Here is a 19,428-nt window from a genome sequence, read left to right on the forward strand (position 1 = left end):
ATGCTGCAACTAAGAGTTCACATGCCACAACTAAGGAGCCGGTGAGCCACAACTAAGGAGCCTGCCGGCTGCAACTAAGACCCAGCGCAACCAAATAAATAAATAAAATATTTTAAAAAAAGATGCTAATTGGTGAAATGCAACCACAGCCTTCTCATTAATAAGGCTGACTTTTATCACAGTTCTACGGGTGAACAAATTACTTTTGCTTGTACATTTTTTTTAAAAATTTATTTTTGGCTGCGTTGGGTCTTTGTTGCTGTGCGGGGGCTTTCTCTAGTTGTGGCGAGTGGGGGGCTACTCTTTGTTGCGGTGCATGGGCTTCTCACTGCAGTGGCTTCTCTTGCTGCGGAGCACGGGCTCTAGGAGCGTGGGCTTCAGTAGTTGGGGCGCACGGGCTCTAGAGCGCAGGCTCAGTAGTTGTGGCACACGGGCTTAGTTGCTCCGCGGCATGTAGGATCTTCCCGGACCAGGGCTTGAACCCGTGTCCCCTGCATTGGCAGGCAGACTCTTAACCACTGCACCACCAGGGAAGTTCCTTTGCTTGTACTTTTTATCAGCAGTGGTAAAACTTAAAATTATGATTGGATCTCATCAGGACTGCTCCCTGGGTCCTTCAATACTCAAGAACCACTGGAATTAATTACATAACTTAATATTTCTTATAGCTCAGATATTTGAGAATTTTAGTTAGCCAGGTTACTGTTCTTTCTAGTCCTCAATTTCTTCATCTCTTGCTGAAGATTTCTCGACTCAAGTCAGAGCTGGCAACCTACCTCTTCTGAAGAGCTCATTTTGCTGCCAGTTAATCCTGGAACCATAGGATTCATCAGGTGGACCCGTTTTGAGTAGCCAAGTGCAGGGAGGTACTAGGGGGTTAGAAAGAAACACACGAAAGCAGATATTAGTATAAATTCCTCCTCAGTGCCCCGATCTCATCTAATCTGGCCTGCCACATAACAGTTTGATATATTCCTGCCAATCTTTTTTTTCTACTGAATATATAACTTTTCAGTGGTGATCATAATATTAACAAGGGTTTTTTTTTCCTACTGTTTTTCTATTCATATTACATTGTGAGGCTACTGGACTTACCCTACCACCATAAACAACTCTAAAAGCTGGAAATATAGAAATATTCCATTTCTATAAGCTGCAAATAACCATTTGCAGACATTAGACAGCAACAAGTGTAGGGGTACAAATCTTGAGAGAAGGGAGCCAGGTGACCCCACATCCACCCTGGCTTTCTCCTTGAGGGCATTTTTTTCAAACTGAGTGCCGGGAAAAAGAGACCAAGCAGAGAGCAGCAGTCTGACTAAGCAGAGGAGATAGAGACTGGAATTCAGGGCTACCAGGAGGCTAGGATTTGGGGAGGGTTCCAGAGAGAAGGGAGCCCCTTCCAAAAATCTAGGTCAAAGTTCTCCATTGCTTTCTTGATTGACTCATAGCTGTGCGTTCATTCGGAGAGACAGCAGGAAGCCCAGCAGAGAACAGGCTCTGGGAGGCTGGAGACCTGAACAAATTTTAGGGGCTCCACAGTGCTGGGGGGACAGAAGTTGAAGTTTAGGTCCAATCAAAGCAGAGAGGGCTTTGTGAATACCACGAGATTTCAGTTTGAGACCCCAGAAAGGCCACATACTAAGATAAGGTTCATATTATAGGAGTAAGAGCAAACTGAAATAGACCTATTCTATCAAAGCCTAAAACCCACCCCTGACAGAATCAAGGTGATAAGTCAGTAATTAAACAGAAAACATGCACTTTATAAATATAATTCAGAGCCTCTACAGCATATCTCTGGTGTTTCTGATATACTAAAAAGTACTAGAAATGGGAAGCAGGAAAAAAATGACTGATAGTCAAGAGGAAACAGTCAATAAAAGCAGACACAGAAACAGTCCAGATACTGGAATAAGGAGATCAGGATGTCAAAATAACTATGATTGGTGTGTTAAAGGAAACAGAGGAAAAGATGGACAAAATGGATAAAAGATGGAGAACTATAAAAGAGAATTGGAATATATAAAAAAGAATCAAATGGAAGTTCTAAAATGGCACAGTACAATACTGGATGGATTTAACAGAAGACAGGATTAATGAACATGAAGAAAAATCAATAGACAATAACCAAACTAAAGCCCAGAGGGAAACAACAGAACAGGCTATGAGACATGTGGGACATGATCCAGAGGTCTAATCTATGTAAAATTAGGGTCTCAAGAGGAGAGAGAGAAGAGGACAGAAACAATATTTAAAGGAAATAGTAGGGGACAATTTTCCAAATGTGATGAAAATATCAACCCGTAGACTCAAGAAGCTCAGCAAAATCCAAGCAGGATAAATACAAAGAAAACTAAAGCTAAAAACACCATTGTCAAATTGCTAAAAATCAGAGGCAGAGAAAACCTTAAAAGCAACCAGAGAAAAGATATATTATCTGCAAAGGAGAAACAATGATACTTACAGGTGACTTTCTGATGGAAACTATAAAAGCCAGAGGCAACAGGACAACTCCTTAAAATGCTAAAAGAAAATAATTGCAAACCTAGAATTTTATACCCATTGAAAGCCAAGGGAAAAAAAAAAACAAAAACAAAAAAGAAAGCAAAGGAAAGATGTCCTCAGACAAAAGAAAGCCGAAAGAACTCATTACCAAGAGACCTGCATTGCAAACACAAAACACAAAGGGGTCTTTAGGCCAAAGGAAAATTATCCCAGAGGGAAGCACAGAGGCACAGAACCGCAGGAAGAAATCAAGAGTATCAGAAAGGGTAAGTGGGGGTAAATATACATGAAAATTGACTGTTTAAAAAGCAATTATAATCAAGTCTTTGGGATTTAAAATATATGTAAAAATGAAATATATGACAACAGCACAAAGGGCAGGAGGGCGTTAAATGGGGTAAAACTGTTGTAGGTTCTTGCATTGTTGGGAAGTGGTAAAAATATCTAACAAACTGTAATAGATTATAAAGACAGATGTTGTAATCTGTAGGGCAGGGCTGGGCAAAACTTTTCTGTAAAAGGCCAGATAATAAATATTATAGGCTCTGTGGGCCACATGTGGTCTCCACTGCATATTTGTTTTCACTTTTTTTAATAGCCCTTAAAAAGCATAAAAAACATTCTTAGAGCTTCTGAGTCATACAAAAACAGGCCATAGGCCATATCTTTGCTAGAATAATAAAAGGTTCAACTAAAAAGTTAATAGAGGAGATAAAATGGAATAAGAAATACTTGAATAATAATAAAAATACATGGACTGTAAACATTTTCCCATTTATTAAATATATCCAAAAACCATCTTGAAATATTATATGATATCCCACTGTGAGGGGACTTTCCTGGTGGCGCAGTGGTTAAGAATCCTCCTGCCAATGCAGGGGACACGGGTTCGAGCCCTGGTCTGGGAAGATCCCACGTGCCGTGGACAACTAAGCCCATGTGCCACAACTACTGAGCCTGCGCTCTAGAGCCCATGAGCCACAACTACTGAGCCCGTGAGCCACAACTACTGAAGCCCGTGTGCCTAGAGCCCGTGCTCCGCAACGAGAAGGCACCGCAATGAGAAGCCCGCGCACTGCAACGAAGAGTAGCCCCTGCTCGCCACTAGAGAAAGCCGGCGCACAGCAACGAAGACCCAACGCGGCCAAAAATAAATAAATGAATAAATAAATTAATTAATTAATTAAAAAAAAATCCCACTGTGAGGACTTATCATAATGTATTTAACCAATCCCTTGCCATTGAATGCAAGTTTATTTCCTAGATTTTGATTTAATTTGATAACATAACAAATACTTTTATAAGTAAGTCAAGCTGCACTTTAAATTTTTTTAAATTAAAAAAATTAAAAAATTTTTTTAAATTTTGGCTGCGCCACATGGCTTGCGGGATCTCAGTTTCCCCACCAGGGATTGAACCTGGGCCATGGCAGTGAAAGTGCCGAATACTAACCACTAGACCACCAGGGAACTCCCAAGTTGTACTTTTAAAATTATATCTTGAGGACACATTTGTATAATTATTAGGACAAAGGGTAGAAATATTTTAGAGTCATCAAATCATCCATCAGGAATTTACATTTTTACTAGCAGTGTTTTCTCTACTCCCTTACCAATACGAGGTTTTGAGAAGCTTTCAAAAATACCAACCACTTCTCAATAGCCCCTTTCAACTTACTCAAGTTCTTTCCCAGAAAAGAAGTATTATGGGTTTGTGCTAATTTCCTCTTTTAAACCCTGTTAAACCTCATCTCAGAGATGAGTCATTTATTTAAGATCCAGAACAATATGGACCAAATGGTCTGGGAAAGAACAGTAGTTCTGACTGGTGTTGCCTTTCCCTGGAAACTGAGCTATTAGGAAAGAAGCAAAAAAGAAGAAAAAAAAAAAAAGAAGCAAATCCAACAGCTTTGGGGGCAGCTTCCTGGTGGTGGCAGCAAGAGCACAGGCTTTTGAGCCAGACAGATCTGAATGCTAATTCCTGCTCAGTCACTAACTGTGTGATACTGGACAGCTTTCTTACTCTCTCTACCCTCAGCTTTCTCATCTGCAAAAGAGGAGAATAATACCTACCATACCATATGATTGCTGGCACTGGCACATTCAAGAAACTTTAATGCACACCTCTGCGGGTCAAAAGAAAAAAAGATAGGAAAAAGAGGACACTAACCTTCTCCGCAAAGGTGAAAATCTTTCTCTGGTCAACTCCTCCAAATTGGGCATCTACTTTCAAATACTCTTCATCCAAGGCCTGTGGAAAGAAACACATGAGCATAAACTCCTACTGTATTTCCTCTGTATGGGTCTAAGAAATCAGAAACTTTTGAAAACCACTAAAATTTTCCAAAGGTAGAACCAGGAAGCAAATAAGCAGCACTCAGCCTTCCTGTTGGCTTCAAGAGCTAGATACACATTTGCTGAGTGCCTGCAGTGAACAGTACTCGATGTGGATGTCATGGGGTAAAAAAATAAGAAGAGTCTCTGCTCTCAGGAAGCTCACAATCCAGTGAGGAAGGGAGAGAGGACATATCATAGTCATGTCAAAGGTACCCAATGAATAAGGCAGCCTGTGACAAGTGTCAAATAACTGGCATAAGAAGGAAGTCCTGTGAGAGCTCAGAAAAAAGGGGCAAGACTGAACTAGTATAAACAAACAGTTACTATCACTTATTAGATGTCAGGCCTACTGCCAGTCCTGTGGATGCAGAGATGAATCAGACCCAGATTCTGCCTTCAAGAAGCCAATTAACTAGCTGGGGAGAGAGACGCGTGAATACGTAATTTCTATACAGCATGCCAAGGGCTAACTTACATGTTCATTTAAGGAACATGCTAACACGAAGAAAGAAATTATTATCTCTGTTCAGACTGGTGGTGGTGAAGGCTTCCTAGAATCAGATTGTGGGCTGAGCTTGGTTTTGAAGAATATACAGATGTTTTTCACCATGCAGAGGAAACAGAATGTGAGAGGGCACAGAGCTGTGAAGTGTTTAGGCAAATTATGAGTGATTCAGTCTGCAAAAGCACAAACTCCAAGGGGTGTGGGAAATGGTGAGTGATGAGGTTAGAAAAGTTGGTAAAGGGCTTCCCTGGTGGCACAGTGGTTAAGAATCCACCTACCAATGCAGGGGACATGCGTTCGAGCCCTGGTCCGGGAAGATCCCACATGCTGCGGAGCAACTAAGCCCGTGCTCCACAACTACTGAGCCTGCACTCTAGAACCCGTGAGCCAAAACAACTGAGCTCGAGTGCCACAACTACTGAAGCCTGCGCGCCTAGAGCCTGTGCTCTGCAACAAGAAAAGCCACCGCAATGAAAGAGTAGCCCCAGCTCACCGCAACTAGAGAAAGCCCGCACAATGAAGACCCAACGCAGCCAAAAAATAAATAAATTAATTAATTTTTTAAAAAAAGAAAAGAAAAGTTGGTAAGGACCCTGAATGTCATGTGAGGGTGCCTAGCAACATCCTGGCCAGTGAATGATTTTAAGGAGGGAAGAAACATGATTCACACACTGCAGAAAAATCACACCAGTGAGACGGCAGAGTGTGGAGTGGTGGCCTGAGGACTAGAGATAAAGAAAACGGCCGGAAGGCTGCTGTGAGAGGCCAGGTGAGAAATAACGATGAACCAAGTCGGTGAGGATGTAGAGCAAGAATGAATTTAAGAGATTTTTAAGAAATAGAACTGATAACGTTTAGTGTCCGATCGGATTCAGGGGGAGAGGAAGAGAAGGTGAGCAAGCAGTTAGAATGTGAGAACAGCACTGTCCAACAGCATGTTCTGTGAGGATGAATACGTTCCATAACTGTGCTGTCCAACAGGTTAGCCTCTAGCCACATGTGGCTTGTGAGCAAACTGAAATAACAGCCAGTGTGACTGGAGAACTAAAAATTTTAATTTTAATTACTTCAATAGCCACATATGACTATGACAAGAGGCTACCATAGTGGACACTGTAGATCTAGAGTGCCTGACCAAGGGAAGACTTGATTTTCTTTTCTCTCTTTCAAGTTTTTAAAAAAAATTTTTTAAATTAAATGAATTTTTTATTAAAGTTTAGTTGATTTACAATGTGTGTTAGTTTCTGGTGTATAGCAAAGTGATTCAGTTTTTTATATATGTATATAAAAAAATATATATTCTACATATGTATATAATATATATTATGTACATATATTCTTTTACAGATCCTTTTCCGTTATAATTTATTATAAGATATTGAATCTGGTTCTCTGTGCTGTACAGTAGGACCTTGTTTATTTTATATACAGTAGTTTGTATGACTTGATTTTCTTATATCAAACATTAGAGAAATATACAAAGGAAAAGCTAAGTCTACCGACATTTTCATCCTACCTTCCTGAGCTAATAACCAGTATCAATAGCTTGGCTTGAATTTTTCCATGCTTTCTCCATGCTCATACAAATATGCACACACAGGAAATATGATGTGCTTGTTTTGCTTAATGGGAAATAAGATCATGCTTAAAATTTATTTTCACTTATCACTCTGAAATTAATGTTCTTCAATTAAGGGACCATGATTACCCATAAAGAAGACCTGTGAGATGAGCAGTGTTTTAAAGGACAGACAGGTAGGGGAAGAAGTCAAACAGTGGTCCAGGAAGCCTGGGGGAGTGGCAGTGGGGGGAAGGAAGACAGGAAGGAAGGCCTATGGCAAGGTGAAGGAACAGCCAGTATATGGGTCTGCCTGGGGCTGAGAGAGAGGTTTGTGACCAGTAGTTAGAGCAGAAAAGGTCATCGGGCAACTCCATCCCTCCCAGGTACCTGCAGCCCTGGGTACAGCAGGCCACTCAGCAGAGGGTGCTCCACCTGCTTCACCACCTCAGCTCCCGCTTTCTTGGCATCGTGCTGTGTGACCACAGAGGAGAGGCGATACACATCTAGCGTGTACTCTCTGAGAAGAGACAAGAGGGGACAGCTGTAAGACGGGGCTCAGGCCTCAGTTTAATACTAAAGTGCGGTGTTAATTTACTCTCCCGATCTTAAGACATTCAGAGAGCACACTGCCTGGTAATTTCTAAAACGTGAGCAGTCCATCCTCTCCTTTAAAATATGACTTTATCGGGACTTTGCTGGTGGTCCAGTGGTTAAGACTCCGAGCTTCCACTGCAGGGGGCTTGGGTTTGATCCCTGGTTGGCGAACTAAGGTCCCGCATGCCATGTGGCACAGCCAGAAAAAAGGATGTTCTTTTAAAAAATAAATACTACTTTTTTTGTTTGTCCTTTTTGAAGATGGCTTTAATTAATCTTTTTCTTTGCTTATCTCTTGAAATAGGGCTTCTCTGCCATTCCCCTCTACTCTCTTCTTTTGGAATGCCTATTAAATAAACATCAGAATTTCTCAGTCTATCTTCCTTGTCTTTTTTATTTCTTTTAACTTAAACACATGTAAGGAATAATGAACAATATTAAGAATAGACTACCCATCACTCAGTTTAAGGGACCTATCACTTGTAAAGCTCCTGTGCACCCCTCCACGATCCCACTTCTTCCTTCTCCAGAGTAACCAACCACAAGCCTGAACTTTTGTATTTCTTTCCTGTTTTATACTATGTTTGTATCTCTAAACAATGTGCTATAAATATTCTCATATGTGTATCCTGGTATACATGTGCAAGTTCCTTTTATATGCTTAGGAGTAGAATTTCTTGATCATAGGGAATTTGCATCTTGAACTTCAGTTCAAGATAATGTCAAACTATTTTACAGAGTGGCTTTTAATCAATTTTATTACTTAATACTCTATTTTAAATTTTGCCAATTTGGTAAGCAGGAATGGTTTCTCACTGTAATTTTAACCTATATTTCTTTGAATAATAACCAAGGGGGTTAAGCATTTTTCCAAAAATGTACTGGGTGTTTGGTTTCTTCTGTGAAATGCCTACTTAAGTTTTTTCTACTGGATTGATTCATTTTTGACAACTGATTTTGCAGTTTTTGACATATAATACTGGACATTACTCCTTTGTCAGTTATATATGTTATAATATCTTCTCCCAGTTGGTGGCTTGTCTTTTTACTTTATCTTACTTTTGATGTACTGAAGGTCTTAACTCTAATGAAGGTAAATTCATCAATCTTTTCCTGTGATTTGTGCTTTTGGTGTGTCTGGTTTAATTTTCCCTGACCTGCGATCATAGGACAGCTTTATACATTGTCTTTTATATGTTTTATAGTTTGGCCTTTACAATTAAATTTTTAATCTACTTGGAATGAAGGGATCATCTTTTTCCCTATGTGTATAGCCAATTGTCTCTGCACCATTTTTTCTTAAAAAGTTTATTCTTGCTCTGCTGACCTGCAATGCCAGCTCTGGCATATATCAGGTTTCCATATTAGTGAGGACCTATTTCTGAACTCTTTATTCTGTTCCAGTAGTTAATTCTCTATCCTCATGCTATATAAATGAAAAGGACTTGGTATCTAGAACACACAAGGAACTCCTAAAAAAAAAAAAAGTTAAAAAACGGGCCAAAACACTTGCATAGATACTTGATTAACAGAAAAGGAAACACAAATAGCCAACAAAAACATGAAAATAATTTTTTTCAATAAATATTTTCAGATATTTTACCACTACACTTGCATGGTAGTTTGGGTGGGTACAGATTTTTAGGTTGGAAATTCCTCTCCTTCAGAATTTTAAAGGTTTTGCTTCATCCCCTTTTAGCTTTCACTGTTCCTTTGGAGAAACACAAAACCATTATGATTCCTGACATTTTGTATGTGATTTCTTTTGTCCCTTTGGAAGTTTGTATAATACTTTTTTTTGTCCCCAGTGCTTTAAAATGTCAAGATAATGCATTTTATTTATTTATTTATTTATTTTTCATGCGGGATCTTAGTTCGCAGATCAGGGATTGAACCTGTGTCCCCTGCAGTGGAAGCGCAGTCTTAACTACTGGACTGCCAGGGAAGTCCCAAGACAGTGTACTTTAGTGTGGGTTTATTTTCATTCATTGTATTAGGCACTCGACAGGCCCTTTCAATCTGGAAACTCATGTCCTTTAATTGTCCTTAAATTAGTACTTCATTTCCTTCCCTCTGACTCTTTGTTCTCTTTTCTGGAACACTTATTACTCAAATATTGGACCCTTTGGCCTAGTACTCTAGTTTTATCTTTTCCTTTTTTTTCCCCATTGTGGTCTGCGAGGCCACAAAAATCAAAATTCAAGCACATACAATTCAACGAGCTCCCTCAAGGTACATGCAGTCTTCAGTGTTCTTCTTGTATTTTACAGATTCTAAGACACACTTTTTTAAACATTGAGCATCTCTGAAATCTAGGTGACTTTTTAAAATAAAGGTATGTCATAGATTAATTAGCAATATTTTTTTTAATATTTATTTATTTATTTGTTTGTTTATTTATTTATTTATTTATGGCTGTGTTGGGTCTTTGTTTCTGTGCGAGGGCTTTCTCCAGTTGCGGCAAGCGGGGGCCACTCTTCATCGCAGTGCGCGGGCCTCTTCACTATCGCGGCCTCTCTTGTTGTGGAGCACGGGTTCCAGACGCGCAGGCTCAGTAATTGTGGCTCACGGGCCTAGTTGCTCCGCGGCATGTGGGATCTTCCCAGGCCAGGGCTCGAACCCGTGTGCCCTGCATTGGCAGGCAGATTCTCAACCACTGCGCCACCAGGGAAGCCCTAGCAATATTTTTTGTTGTTGTTGTTTTTATTTTTTCGGCTGTGCCACATGGCATGTGGAATCTTAGTTCCCTGACAGGGATTGAACCTGTGCCCCCTGCAGTGGAAGTGCAGAGTCTTAACTGCTAGACTGCCAGGGAAGTCCCTAATTAGCAGTATTTTTTAAAGCATCTTAGATTAATTGAAATACAAATCTCTTTGTATTTCCACTTTCACTTGGTTTCTGGCCACTGAGTATTCTTTTTTTTAAAAAAAATAATAAATAAACAAATTTATTTATTTATTTATTTATTTTTGGCTGAGTTGGGTCTTTGTTGCTGCACACAGGCTTTCTCTAGTTGCAGCGAGTGGGGGTTACTCTTCATTGCGGTGAGCAGGCTTCTCGTTGTGGTGGCTTCTCTTTGTGGAGCACAGGCTCTAGGCGCGTGGGCTTCAGTAGCTGTGGCACGCGGGCTCAGTAGTTGTGGCTCGTGGGCTCTAGAGCGCAGGCTCAGTAGTTGTGGCGCACGGGCTTAGTTGCTCCGTGGCATGTGGAATCTTCCCGGACCAGGGCTTGAACCCGTGTCCCCTGCATTGGCAGGCGGATTCTTAACCACTGCGCCATCAGGGAAGCCCACACTTACAGTTTTTTTGTCCATCTCTCTGGGCTGTATTCTGGGTGAATTTCTTAGTAGAGGCAGACCTCATTTTATTGCACTTCACTTTATTGTGCCTTGCAGATACTGTGTTTATTAAAAATTGAAGGTTTGTGGCAAACTTTCCTTGCATCAAGCAAGTCTATCGGTGCCATTTTTCCAACAGTGTTTGCTCACTTCATGTCTCTGTGTCGCATTTTGGTAACTCTTAAATATTTCAAACTTTTTCATTATTATTATATTTGTTACGGTGATCTGTGATCAGTGATCTTTCATATTGCAGGCATACCTTGGGGATATTGTGGGTTCAGTTCCAGACGATTGCAAGGAAATGAATATTGCAATAAAGTGAGTCACACAAATTTTCGGTTTCCCAGTGCATATACAAGTTACGTTTACACTATACTGCAGTCTATTAAGTTTGCAATAGCATTATGCCTAAAAAAATGTACATACCTTAATTAATAAATGTTAAAAAACACTAACCATCATCTGAGCCTTCAACAAGCTGAAATTTTTTGCCATAGTGACATCAATAGGGGTTGTGCAAGCTTCAGACTTCATGAGGTTTAAGGAAAGAAGCCATCTCCATAACATAAAAGTGCAAGGTGAAGAAGCAGGTGCTGACGTAGAAGCTATAGCAAGTCACCTGGAAGATCTAGCTAAAATAATTAATGAAGGTGGCTCCACTAAACAACAGATTTTCAATGAAGACGAAACCACCTTATATTGGAAGAAGATGCCATCTAGAAATTTCATAGCAAGAAAGAAGTCAGTGCCTGGCTTCAAGCTTCAAGGACAGGCTGTTAGGGGCAAATATAGCTGGTAACTTTAACTTGAAGCCAATGCTCATTCATCATTCCAAAAATCCTAGGGCTCTTAAGAATTATGCTAAATCTACTCTGCCTGTGATGTATACATGGAACAACAAAGCCTAGGTGACAGCACATTTGTTTATAATATGGTTTACTGAATATTTTAAGCCCACTGTTGAGACCTACTACTCAGAAAAAGTTTCTTTTCAAAACATTACTGCTCATTGACAATGCATCTGGTCACCCAAGAGCTCTGATAGAGACGCACAATGAGATTAATGTTGTTTTCATGCCTGTTAACACGGCATCCATCCTGCAGCCTGTGGATCAAAGAGTAATTTCAACTTCCAAGTGTCATTATTTTAGAAATACATTTCGTAAGGCTATAGCTGCCATAGACAGTTATTCCTCTGATGGATCTGGGAAAAGTAAATTGAAAACCTTCTGGAAAGGATTCACCATTCTAGATGTCATTAAAAACATTTGTGATTCATGGGAAGGAGTCAAAATATCAACATGATCAGGATTTGGAAGAAGTTGATTCCACCCTTCAGAGGTGAAATTGAGGGGTTCAGAACTTCAGTGCAGGAAGTAACTGCAGATGTGGTGGAAACAGCAAGAGAACTAGAACTACAAGTGGAGCCTGAATTGCTGCAATTTCATGATAAAACTTAAACAGATGAGGAGTTGCTTCTTAGGGATGAGCAGAGAAAGTGGTTTCTTGATATGGAAACTACTCCTGGTGAAGTTCCTATGAAGTGTAGAGAACAAACATATGGACACCAAGGGGGGAAAGTGGTGCAGGGGGAGGTGGTGGTGGGATGCATTGGGAGATTGGGATTGACATGTATACACTGATATGTATAAAATGGATAACTAATAAGAACCTGCTGTATAAAAAAATAAATAAAATAAAATTCAAAAAAAAAAGATGCTATGAAGACTGTTGAAATGACAACAAAAGACTTAGAAGATTATATAAACTTAGTTGATAAAGCACTGGCAGGGTTTGAGAGGACTGACTCCAATTTTCAAAGAAGTTCTACTGAGGGTAAAATGCTATGAAAATGTATTGCAAGTTATAGAGAAATTGTTTGTGAAAGAGTCAATCGATGTGACAAACTCTACTGTTGTCTTATTTTAAGAAATTGCCACGGCCACCCCAACCTTCAATAACCATCACCCTGGTCAGTCAGCAGTTATCAACACCGAGGCAAGACCCTCCACCAGCAAAAAGATTATGACTTGCTGAAGGCTCAGATGATGGTCAGCATTTTCTTAACAACAAAGTGGTTTTTTTAAATTTTATTTATCTTATTTTATTTTTTAAATTTTTTGGCTGTGTTGTCTCCGTTGCTGTGCACGGGCTTTCTCTAGTTGCGGTGAGCTGGGGCTACTCTTCGTTGCGGTGTGCAGGCTTCTCACTGTTGTGGCTTCTCTTGTTGCAGAGCATGGGCTCTAGGTGCACAGGCTTCAGTAGTTGTGGCACGTGGGCTCAGTAGTTGTGGCTTGCGGGCTCTAGGGCTCAGGCTCAGTAGTTGTGGCGCATGGGCTTAGTTGCTCCACGGCATGTGGGATCTTCCCAGGCCAGGGCTCGAACCCATGTCCCTTGCATTGGCAGGCGAATTCTTAACCACTGTGCCACCAGGGAAGCCCCAACAAAGTGTTTTTATTTTTTAATTAATTTTTTTTTTTTAATTTATTTCATTTTTGGCTGCGTTGGGTCTTTGTTGCTGCATGCGGGCTTTTCTCTAATTGCGGCAAGTGGGGGCCACTCTTCATTGCGGTGCATGGGCTTCTCACTGCAGTGGCTTCTCTTTTGCGGAGCACAGGCTCTTCGTGCGCGGGCTCAGTAGTTGTGGCGCATGGGCTTAGTTGCTCCACGGCAGGTGGGATCTTCCCGGACCAGGGCTCAAACTCGTGTCCCCTGCATTGGCAGGTGGATTCCCAACCACTATGCCAAAAGGGAAGCCCATGACAAAGTATTTTTAAATTAAGGCACGCACATTTTTTTTAGACATAATGCTACTGCACACTTAACAGACTATGGTATAGTGTAAACATAACTTTTTTTTTTTTTAAACATAACTTTTATATGCACTGGGAAATCAAAGTATTCATGTGACCCCCCTTTATTGTGATATGTACTTTATTGAGGTGGTTTAGAACCAAACCTGCAATATCTCTGAGGTATATGCTTTATTTAAAACTCTAGGGCTTCCCTGGTGGTGCAGTGGTTGAGAATCTGCCTGCTAATGCAGGGGACACGGGTTCGAGCCCTGGTCTGGGAGGATTCCCACATGTCGCGGAGCAACTGGCCCCGTGAGCCACAACTACTGAGCCTGCGCGTCTGGAGCCTGTGCTCCGCAACGGGAGGGGCCGCGACGGTGAGAGGCCCGCGCACCGCAATGAGGAGTGGCCCCCGCTTGCCGCAACTGGAGGAAGCCCTTGCACAGAAACGAAGACCCAACACAGCCAAAATAAAATAAAATAAAATAAATAATAATTAAAGGTGCTAATAATTAAAAAAAAAAACCTTTAAAAAAAAAACAAAAAACTCTAAATGTCCAACAGTGGGGAATGTAAAGAAAATTAAGTTAGATGAAGTAAAAAGAGAAATCAACTTGTAAGCAAGATCTGGGTTCACATCATCAGTCCTTTTACTTATTAGCTGCATGAACTTGGGAAAGTTAAATCTGAATCTATTTCCTTATCTGTGAAATAGGATAGAACAATGCTTACCTTAAAAAGTTGTTCTAAGGGTTTAAATGCAAAAGTGACCATTAGAGTGATACATGGCTTATTTGAGAGGTTAAAAAAATTAAAGAATGTGGAAACTATGAGGCAGCGGCCAGGGGATAGGGGGAGTGGGCGGCAGTTACTTAGGAAACTATAGATTAAAAAATTAGGGCATAAAATTATATGTATGTTAATGCTACAAATATGAAGTTTTCTTTCACATTTCTTTTATCATTATTTGCTGAGGGTGGAAGGAGAAAGTGAGGCTGAGTTTTTCACCACTCTCCCATATGCTGTGAAGTCTGCAAGGCCAAGGACTTTGTTGTGGTTACACTTATATTTCCAGCAAACAGTATGGTACCTAGGTATTTACTAGTCAGTAGGTTTTTGATGGATGAATTAAAAGGACAAAGTGTATACAATTTTTAATGGTTCTTAACAGGTAGAGCCCAACAGCTTCTAATCCTTGACCCCCACCAGGCCTGTAACTAGCTAGAAGCACCAGAGCCACAAGGAGGGTGGATGATTGAGCACTTACTTGCTGAGCTGGTAATCAGTGCCTTTGATGAACTTGAGCTTCTCCAAGGGTACCCCAATGCTCTCCAGCATTGCCTTGATCACATTCTCATAATAGCTGGTTCGGAGTTCTAGAAGTTCCCACGGGGCCTTCATGTTATCCAGGTACGCGTGAAGATCCGCAAACAGAATCGTTACCTGGGCATAAGAGATAAGGGGCCATGAAAATGTGAATTTGTCCAAGTACCTCCAAACAAGTGAGGTAAGTCTTGTTAAGTCTCTCTTTTGGCCGTTGCCCAAAGGCAACTGCTTGCTTTATAACATTAGTTCTTACCTCACATCCTGCTTTCAGGAAGTCCGCGATCTTAGACATAGGCACAAAGTAAGCCACGTGTGGCTTGCCTGTGGTTGCTGTCCCCCAGTAAACTTTAAGTTCCCGCTCCTTCAGTATCTCCTTCACCTTCTCTTCCCCTAGAACCTCCTGTTGTGGAAGCAGAAGAGCTGGTTTAATGCCAGTGCCCCACCTTGCTCATACTTTACCCTGTGACAAGGAAAACAAAGGTATATTTCACTGAGGGTCCAGGCTCAGAGCCAGCAGGGAGGTCTAGCCAGGCTCTCAGTGCTGAGTGAGAGCCAAATAAAGCCGGTGCTGTTGCCAGTACCACTCCAGTGCAGAGACACTGACGTTAGGGGAATGGAGCACGTCTCTAACCGTATCTTCCCCTCTGTCAGCTCATGCTCCTTCCTTTCACAGCCAACTTCTTGAAAGGTGTCTCTTCTCCTGCTCTCCATTTCTTATCTCCCGTTCTAGTCTGAATTCCATACAGCATCACACCACTGAAAATGCTCTTGCTAAGATCACAGATGGCCTCCGTGTTGCTAAATTCAGTGAATACTTTTTAGTCCTCACTCCCCCCGAAACAATCTCCTCTTTTGGTTTTCTCTATTTTACTGTCTTAGTTTTCCTCCTACTTTTCTGGCTGCTGGGACTCAGATTTCTTTGCAGCTGTTCTTCTTCCTGATCATTTAAATAATAGCAATCCTTGGGGCCCTATCTCTTCTCTTCTTACTCTACATTCTCCCTAACTGATCCTCTTCAGTTGCTTCAATTACTACTTATGAGCTAGTAACTACCAGATCTCCTGCTCACACCTATATACATGTACTTGTTATCAACCCAGTTAATTCAAACACAACATGTTCAAAATTAAACTCATGCTTTCACCTTCTTACCTCACTCCCCAACCATCTTTTTCACTTAGTTTCACCCCAGGGCAATAACTGGTACTATCATTCACTGAGTTGCATAAGTTACTCTGAAACAGCTCTTAAGTCCTCCTACTTCTTTCCGCCTCTACACCACCAACCTAGTCTTGGCCATCATTAGAGATCACACCAAGACAACCGTAATAGCCTCTTAACAGGTCTCCCACATCTACTCTTGTTCTCTCCAATCCATGTCCCAAAAGGAAGCCAGAGAGGTCTTTAAAAACCAAAATTTGATTAACTCATTCACCTATTTAAATACTTTAATAATAATTTCCTTTTGCCCTAAGACAATATTGGAAAAATCCTAATAGGCTAGTATGCTGCTGATAAGAGCTTTTAGTGTTTCTTCAGGTGAGAGTTTGTGGGGGGCTGTTGGAAGCCATGAAAGACAAAAATTGTTTTGCTGGTTTGAATCAGCTATTAGTAGGATTTGTTAAAATCTTGTGTTCCAAGCCAGCTGGAGGCTGATCCTCTGAACCGCTGACTATTTGGATACTTGGAGAGTTTTCACTACTCAAGGAAAGGTCATATCACTTACCCTTTAAAACCCGAGTAAGTCAATGCCACTAGCTCTGTGTGTCATTTCTTCCCAACCTCTCTTTATTTTATGGAGAGAGATTAGGAAACAAAGGATCTGGCTAAGGGGAAGCATGCAAGAATCTCTGGTTAAGATCAAATTATGAGTGAAAATAACCCAAATGTCCATCAACTGACAAATGCAGAAACAAAATGTAGTATATTCATATAATGGAATATTATTCAGCCATCATAAGGAATAGAGTTCTGATAAGTGCAACAACATGGATGAAACTTGAAAACATTATGCTAAGTGAAAGAAGCCAGACACAAAAGGCCACATGTTATGATTCCATTTATATGAAATGTTTAGAACAGGTAAATTAGAGACAGAAAGCAGATTCGTGTTTCCCTAGGGCTGGGGAGATGGGAGGAATGGGCAGTGATTGCTAATGGGTACAGGTTATTTTTGATGATGAAACGTTCTGGAATTAAATAATGGTGATAATTGAACAACCCTGTTACTACATCAAAACCCACTGAATTGCACACTTTAAAAGGGTGGATTTTATGATATGCTAATTGTATCTCATAAAAAGAGAAAAAGAAGCTGTGGCCCAACCAATGTAACCACTGCCCTTTCTAAAACCCCAATTTTTTTTTGTTGTTTTGTTTTAAATTTATTTATTTATTTATTTATTTTTGGGTGTGTCGGGTCTTCGTTTCTGTGCTAGGGCTTTCTCTAGTTGCGGCAAGTGGGGGCCACTCTTCATCGCGGTGCGCGGGCCTCTCACTGTCGCGGCCTCTTGTTGCGGAGCACAGGCTCCAGACGCGCAGGCTCAGTAGTGGTGGCTCACGGGCCCATTTGCTCCGCGGCATGTGGGATCTTCCCAGACCACGGCTCGAACCCGTGTCCCCTGCATTGGCAGGCAGATTCTCAACCACTGCGCTACCAGGGAAGCCCCTAAAAGCCCAATGTTAAACATAGCTTACAAGGCCCTCATGACCTGCTCCCTGCTTATGCCTCCTAAACAAACAAGTAAAATGTATAGGATGTCAGATGGTGGTACGTTCTATGGAGAAACAACAACAAAAAAAGGCAGAGCAAGGGATGTGGCAGTTCTGGTGGCAGGGGTTTGTTATTTAAATAAAGTGGCCAAGAAAGGCCTTCCAGACAGTGTGACAGTAGAGGCCTGAAAGAGTCAAGGGAATGAGCAATATTTCCTAAGTGCTTGATCTGCATTTTGCTTCCTTTACTCCAGCCAAGTTAGCCCTCTCTCTGAACCACAGGGTTCTTTCTCCCCTCTGGATCTTGACCTGGATTCCTTCTACCTGACACGTTTTTAGCCCCCATTATTCTGGTTAACTTCTACTCCTGCAGTGCCTGGAACCAGCACGAACATATGTGGAGTGAAGAAGTGATCCGCATCCTTCAGGGCGCAGTTTAGAGGTCACTTCCTCAGCTTTCCCTGACACTCCCCCCGGCCCTCCCCCGTAACTTCCTTTCAAGAAAGATCTCCGCGTAAAGTACCTTCCAGTACTCGTTTAGACTGTAATTAAGTGTTTGGATTATGGGTCATTTTAAACGTCTGATTTCCTCCAGACATGCTCTGGGAGGGCAGGGTCCTGACGTATCCCCCAGCGCCTAGCACCGCGCCTGGCACATAATAGGGTGGGTGGGGTGGGAGCCCTGGATTCGAAGCCTGGCTCAACACAAGTAACTGCACATAGGAGGTGAGCCTACTGTGATTTCTGCGGTACTGACCGACGGGCAGGAGGACTGCAATCTCTCTCAGAGCGGCCTCGGCGCGGAGTCCCCGGCCCCACACACTTATGAGCCCGTAGCGGGGCTCAGGATCACTGGACCTCCGGCCCCCAGTCCCCAACGGCGCACTTCCAACCCCGAGGCCCAACCTGCAGGTTCCGGGTGATAAGGTGCAGCTTCTCTTCAGGGCTCAGAGCGTCCCCCATGGCTCTGTCCCCTCCGTCTCCCGCGCTCACCCCAGCACTCGCGCCCCTTTCTCAGTCGCCGCCGCCGCCGCGTGTAGGGAACGTCACGCAGGTCCAGTTAGGTTGCATCAGCTGAACTCGTCGCTCGGCTTGCTCGGCCTGGACCCTTGTCCTCCTACCAGCAGCCAGGAAAGAGTCAGGAGCAGCGAAGAGTCGAGCGGGTCGATGAGACGAACAGGGGTGGAGCCAGTAGGTGGGGTAAGCGGTGCGGAGGGCGGGGTTGCGGCGCCTGCGCGGGGCGCAACCTTTTGAGAGGCGGGGCGGTTTCCTGCCAATCACTGCCTGTTTGCCCTCCCCCTGGCGCTGGCCCGGCAGCCTCGGGGTGGGGGAGGTCGGGGAGGGGGCGATAAAATGGCGCAGGGGGCGGAGTGAGGTGCAGTCGTTCACCTAGGCTTGGGCCCGGCTTTTGGAGGTGAACAGCCGAGGGACGAGGGGGGTCGGCGTTCCTCGGCTGGGAGGGGGATGGGGGCGCCTGTTGCTTCTCCAGAGGGCCGCGCAAGCCGTCCGCCCCGTTGAGGGGTTGAGAGGCCCTCACCCTGGCGGGAGAAGGGCTCGTTCTCGTTTCTGAGGTGATGGCGGCGGGGGGCGGGGGGAGTGTCTCTGCCCCCCACCTCCACGTCGGCGGGCGATAGATGCCCCTCACCCTGCCGAGGCAAAGGGAGGCCGTCTGGTTACCCGAGAGGGGGAGTAAGGTCCGTTCTCCCTACCCAGTGGGGCTGGGGGGGGCTGGAGGTGGAGGTGGAGGGAGT

At 42.7% G+C, this 19,428-nt stretch overlaps 2 protein-coding genes across 7 annotated transcripts in view; one reads left to right on the forward strand and one right to left on the reverse strand.

Annotated features, from left to right (window-relative positions):
* The window catches only part of YARS1 (tyrosyl-tRNA synthetase 1), a 29,412-nt gene extending 10,615 nt beyond the window's left edge, over positions 1 to 18,797 (reverse strand). The window contains exons 1-6 of the mRNA XM_068539426.1: positions 18,584 to 18,797; positions 15,219 to 15,365; positions 14,907 to 15,082; positions 7,298 to 7,427; positions 4,678 to 4,758; positions 777 to 869 (exon numbers count right to left, since the gene is read on the reverse strand). Of these exons, the coding sequence (XP_068395527.1) occupies positions 777 to 869; positions 4,678 to 4,758; positions 7,298 to 7,427; positions 14,907 to 15,082; positions 15,219 to 15,365; positions 18,584 to 18,640 (684 nt within the window). The 5' untranslated portion in view covers positions 18,641 to 18,797. The remainder of the gene's footprint in view (positions 1 to 776; positions 870 to 4,677; positions 4,759 to 7,297; positions 7,428 to 14,906; positions 15,083 to 15,218; positions 15,366 to 18,583) is intronic.
* Positions 18,798 to 19,004: 207 nt separating this feature from the next.
* S100PBP (S100P binding protein) overlaps positions 19,005 to 19,428 on the forward strand; it is a 29,834-nt gene continuing 29,410 nt past the window's right edge. For 3 of the 6 annotated variants that reach the window (XM_068539427.1, XM_068539434.1, XM_068539435.1), the window contains exon 1: positions 19,005 to 19,091. The gene's annotated coding sequence lies outside the window, so the exon portion shown is untranslated. The other 3 variants (XM_068539432.1, XM_068539433.1, XM_068539429.1) reach the window with 2 other exon arrangements.

Source organism: Eschrichtius robustus, chromosome 3, assembly GCF_028021215.1.
Source record: "Eschrichtius robustus isolate mEscRob2 chromosome 3, mEscRob2.pri, whole genome shotgun sequence".
NCBI lineage: Eukaryota > Metazoa > Chordata > Mammalia > Artiodactyla > Eschrichtiidae > Eschrichtius > Eschrichtius robustus.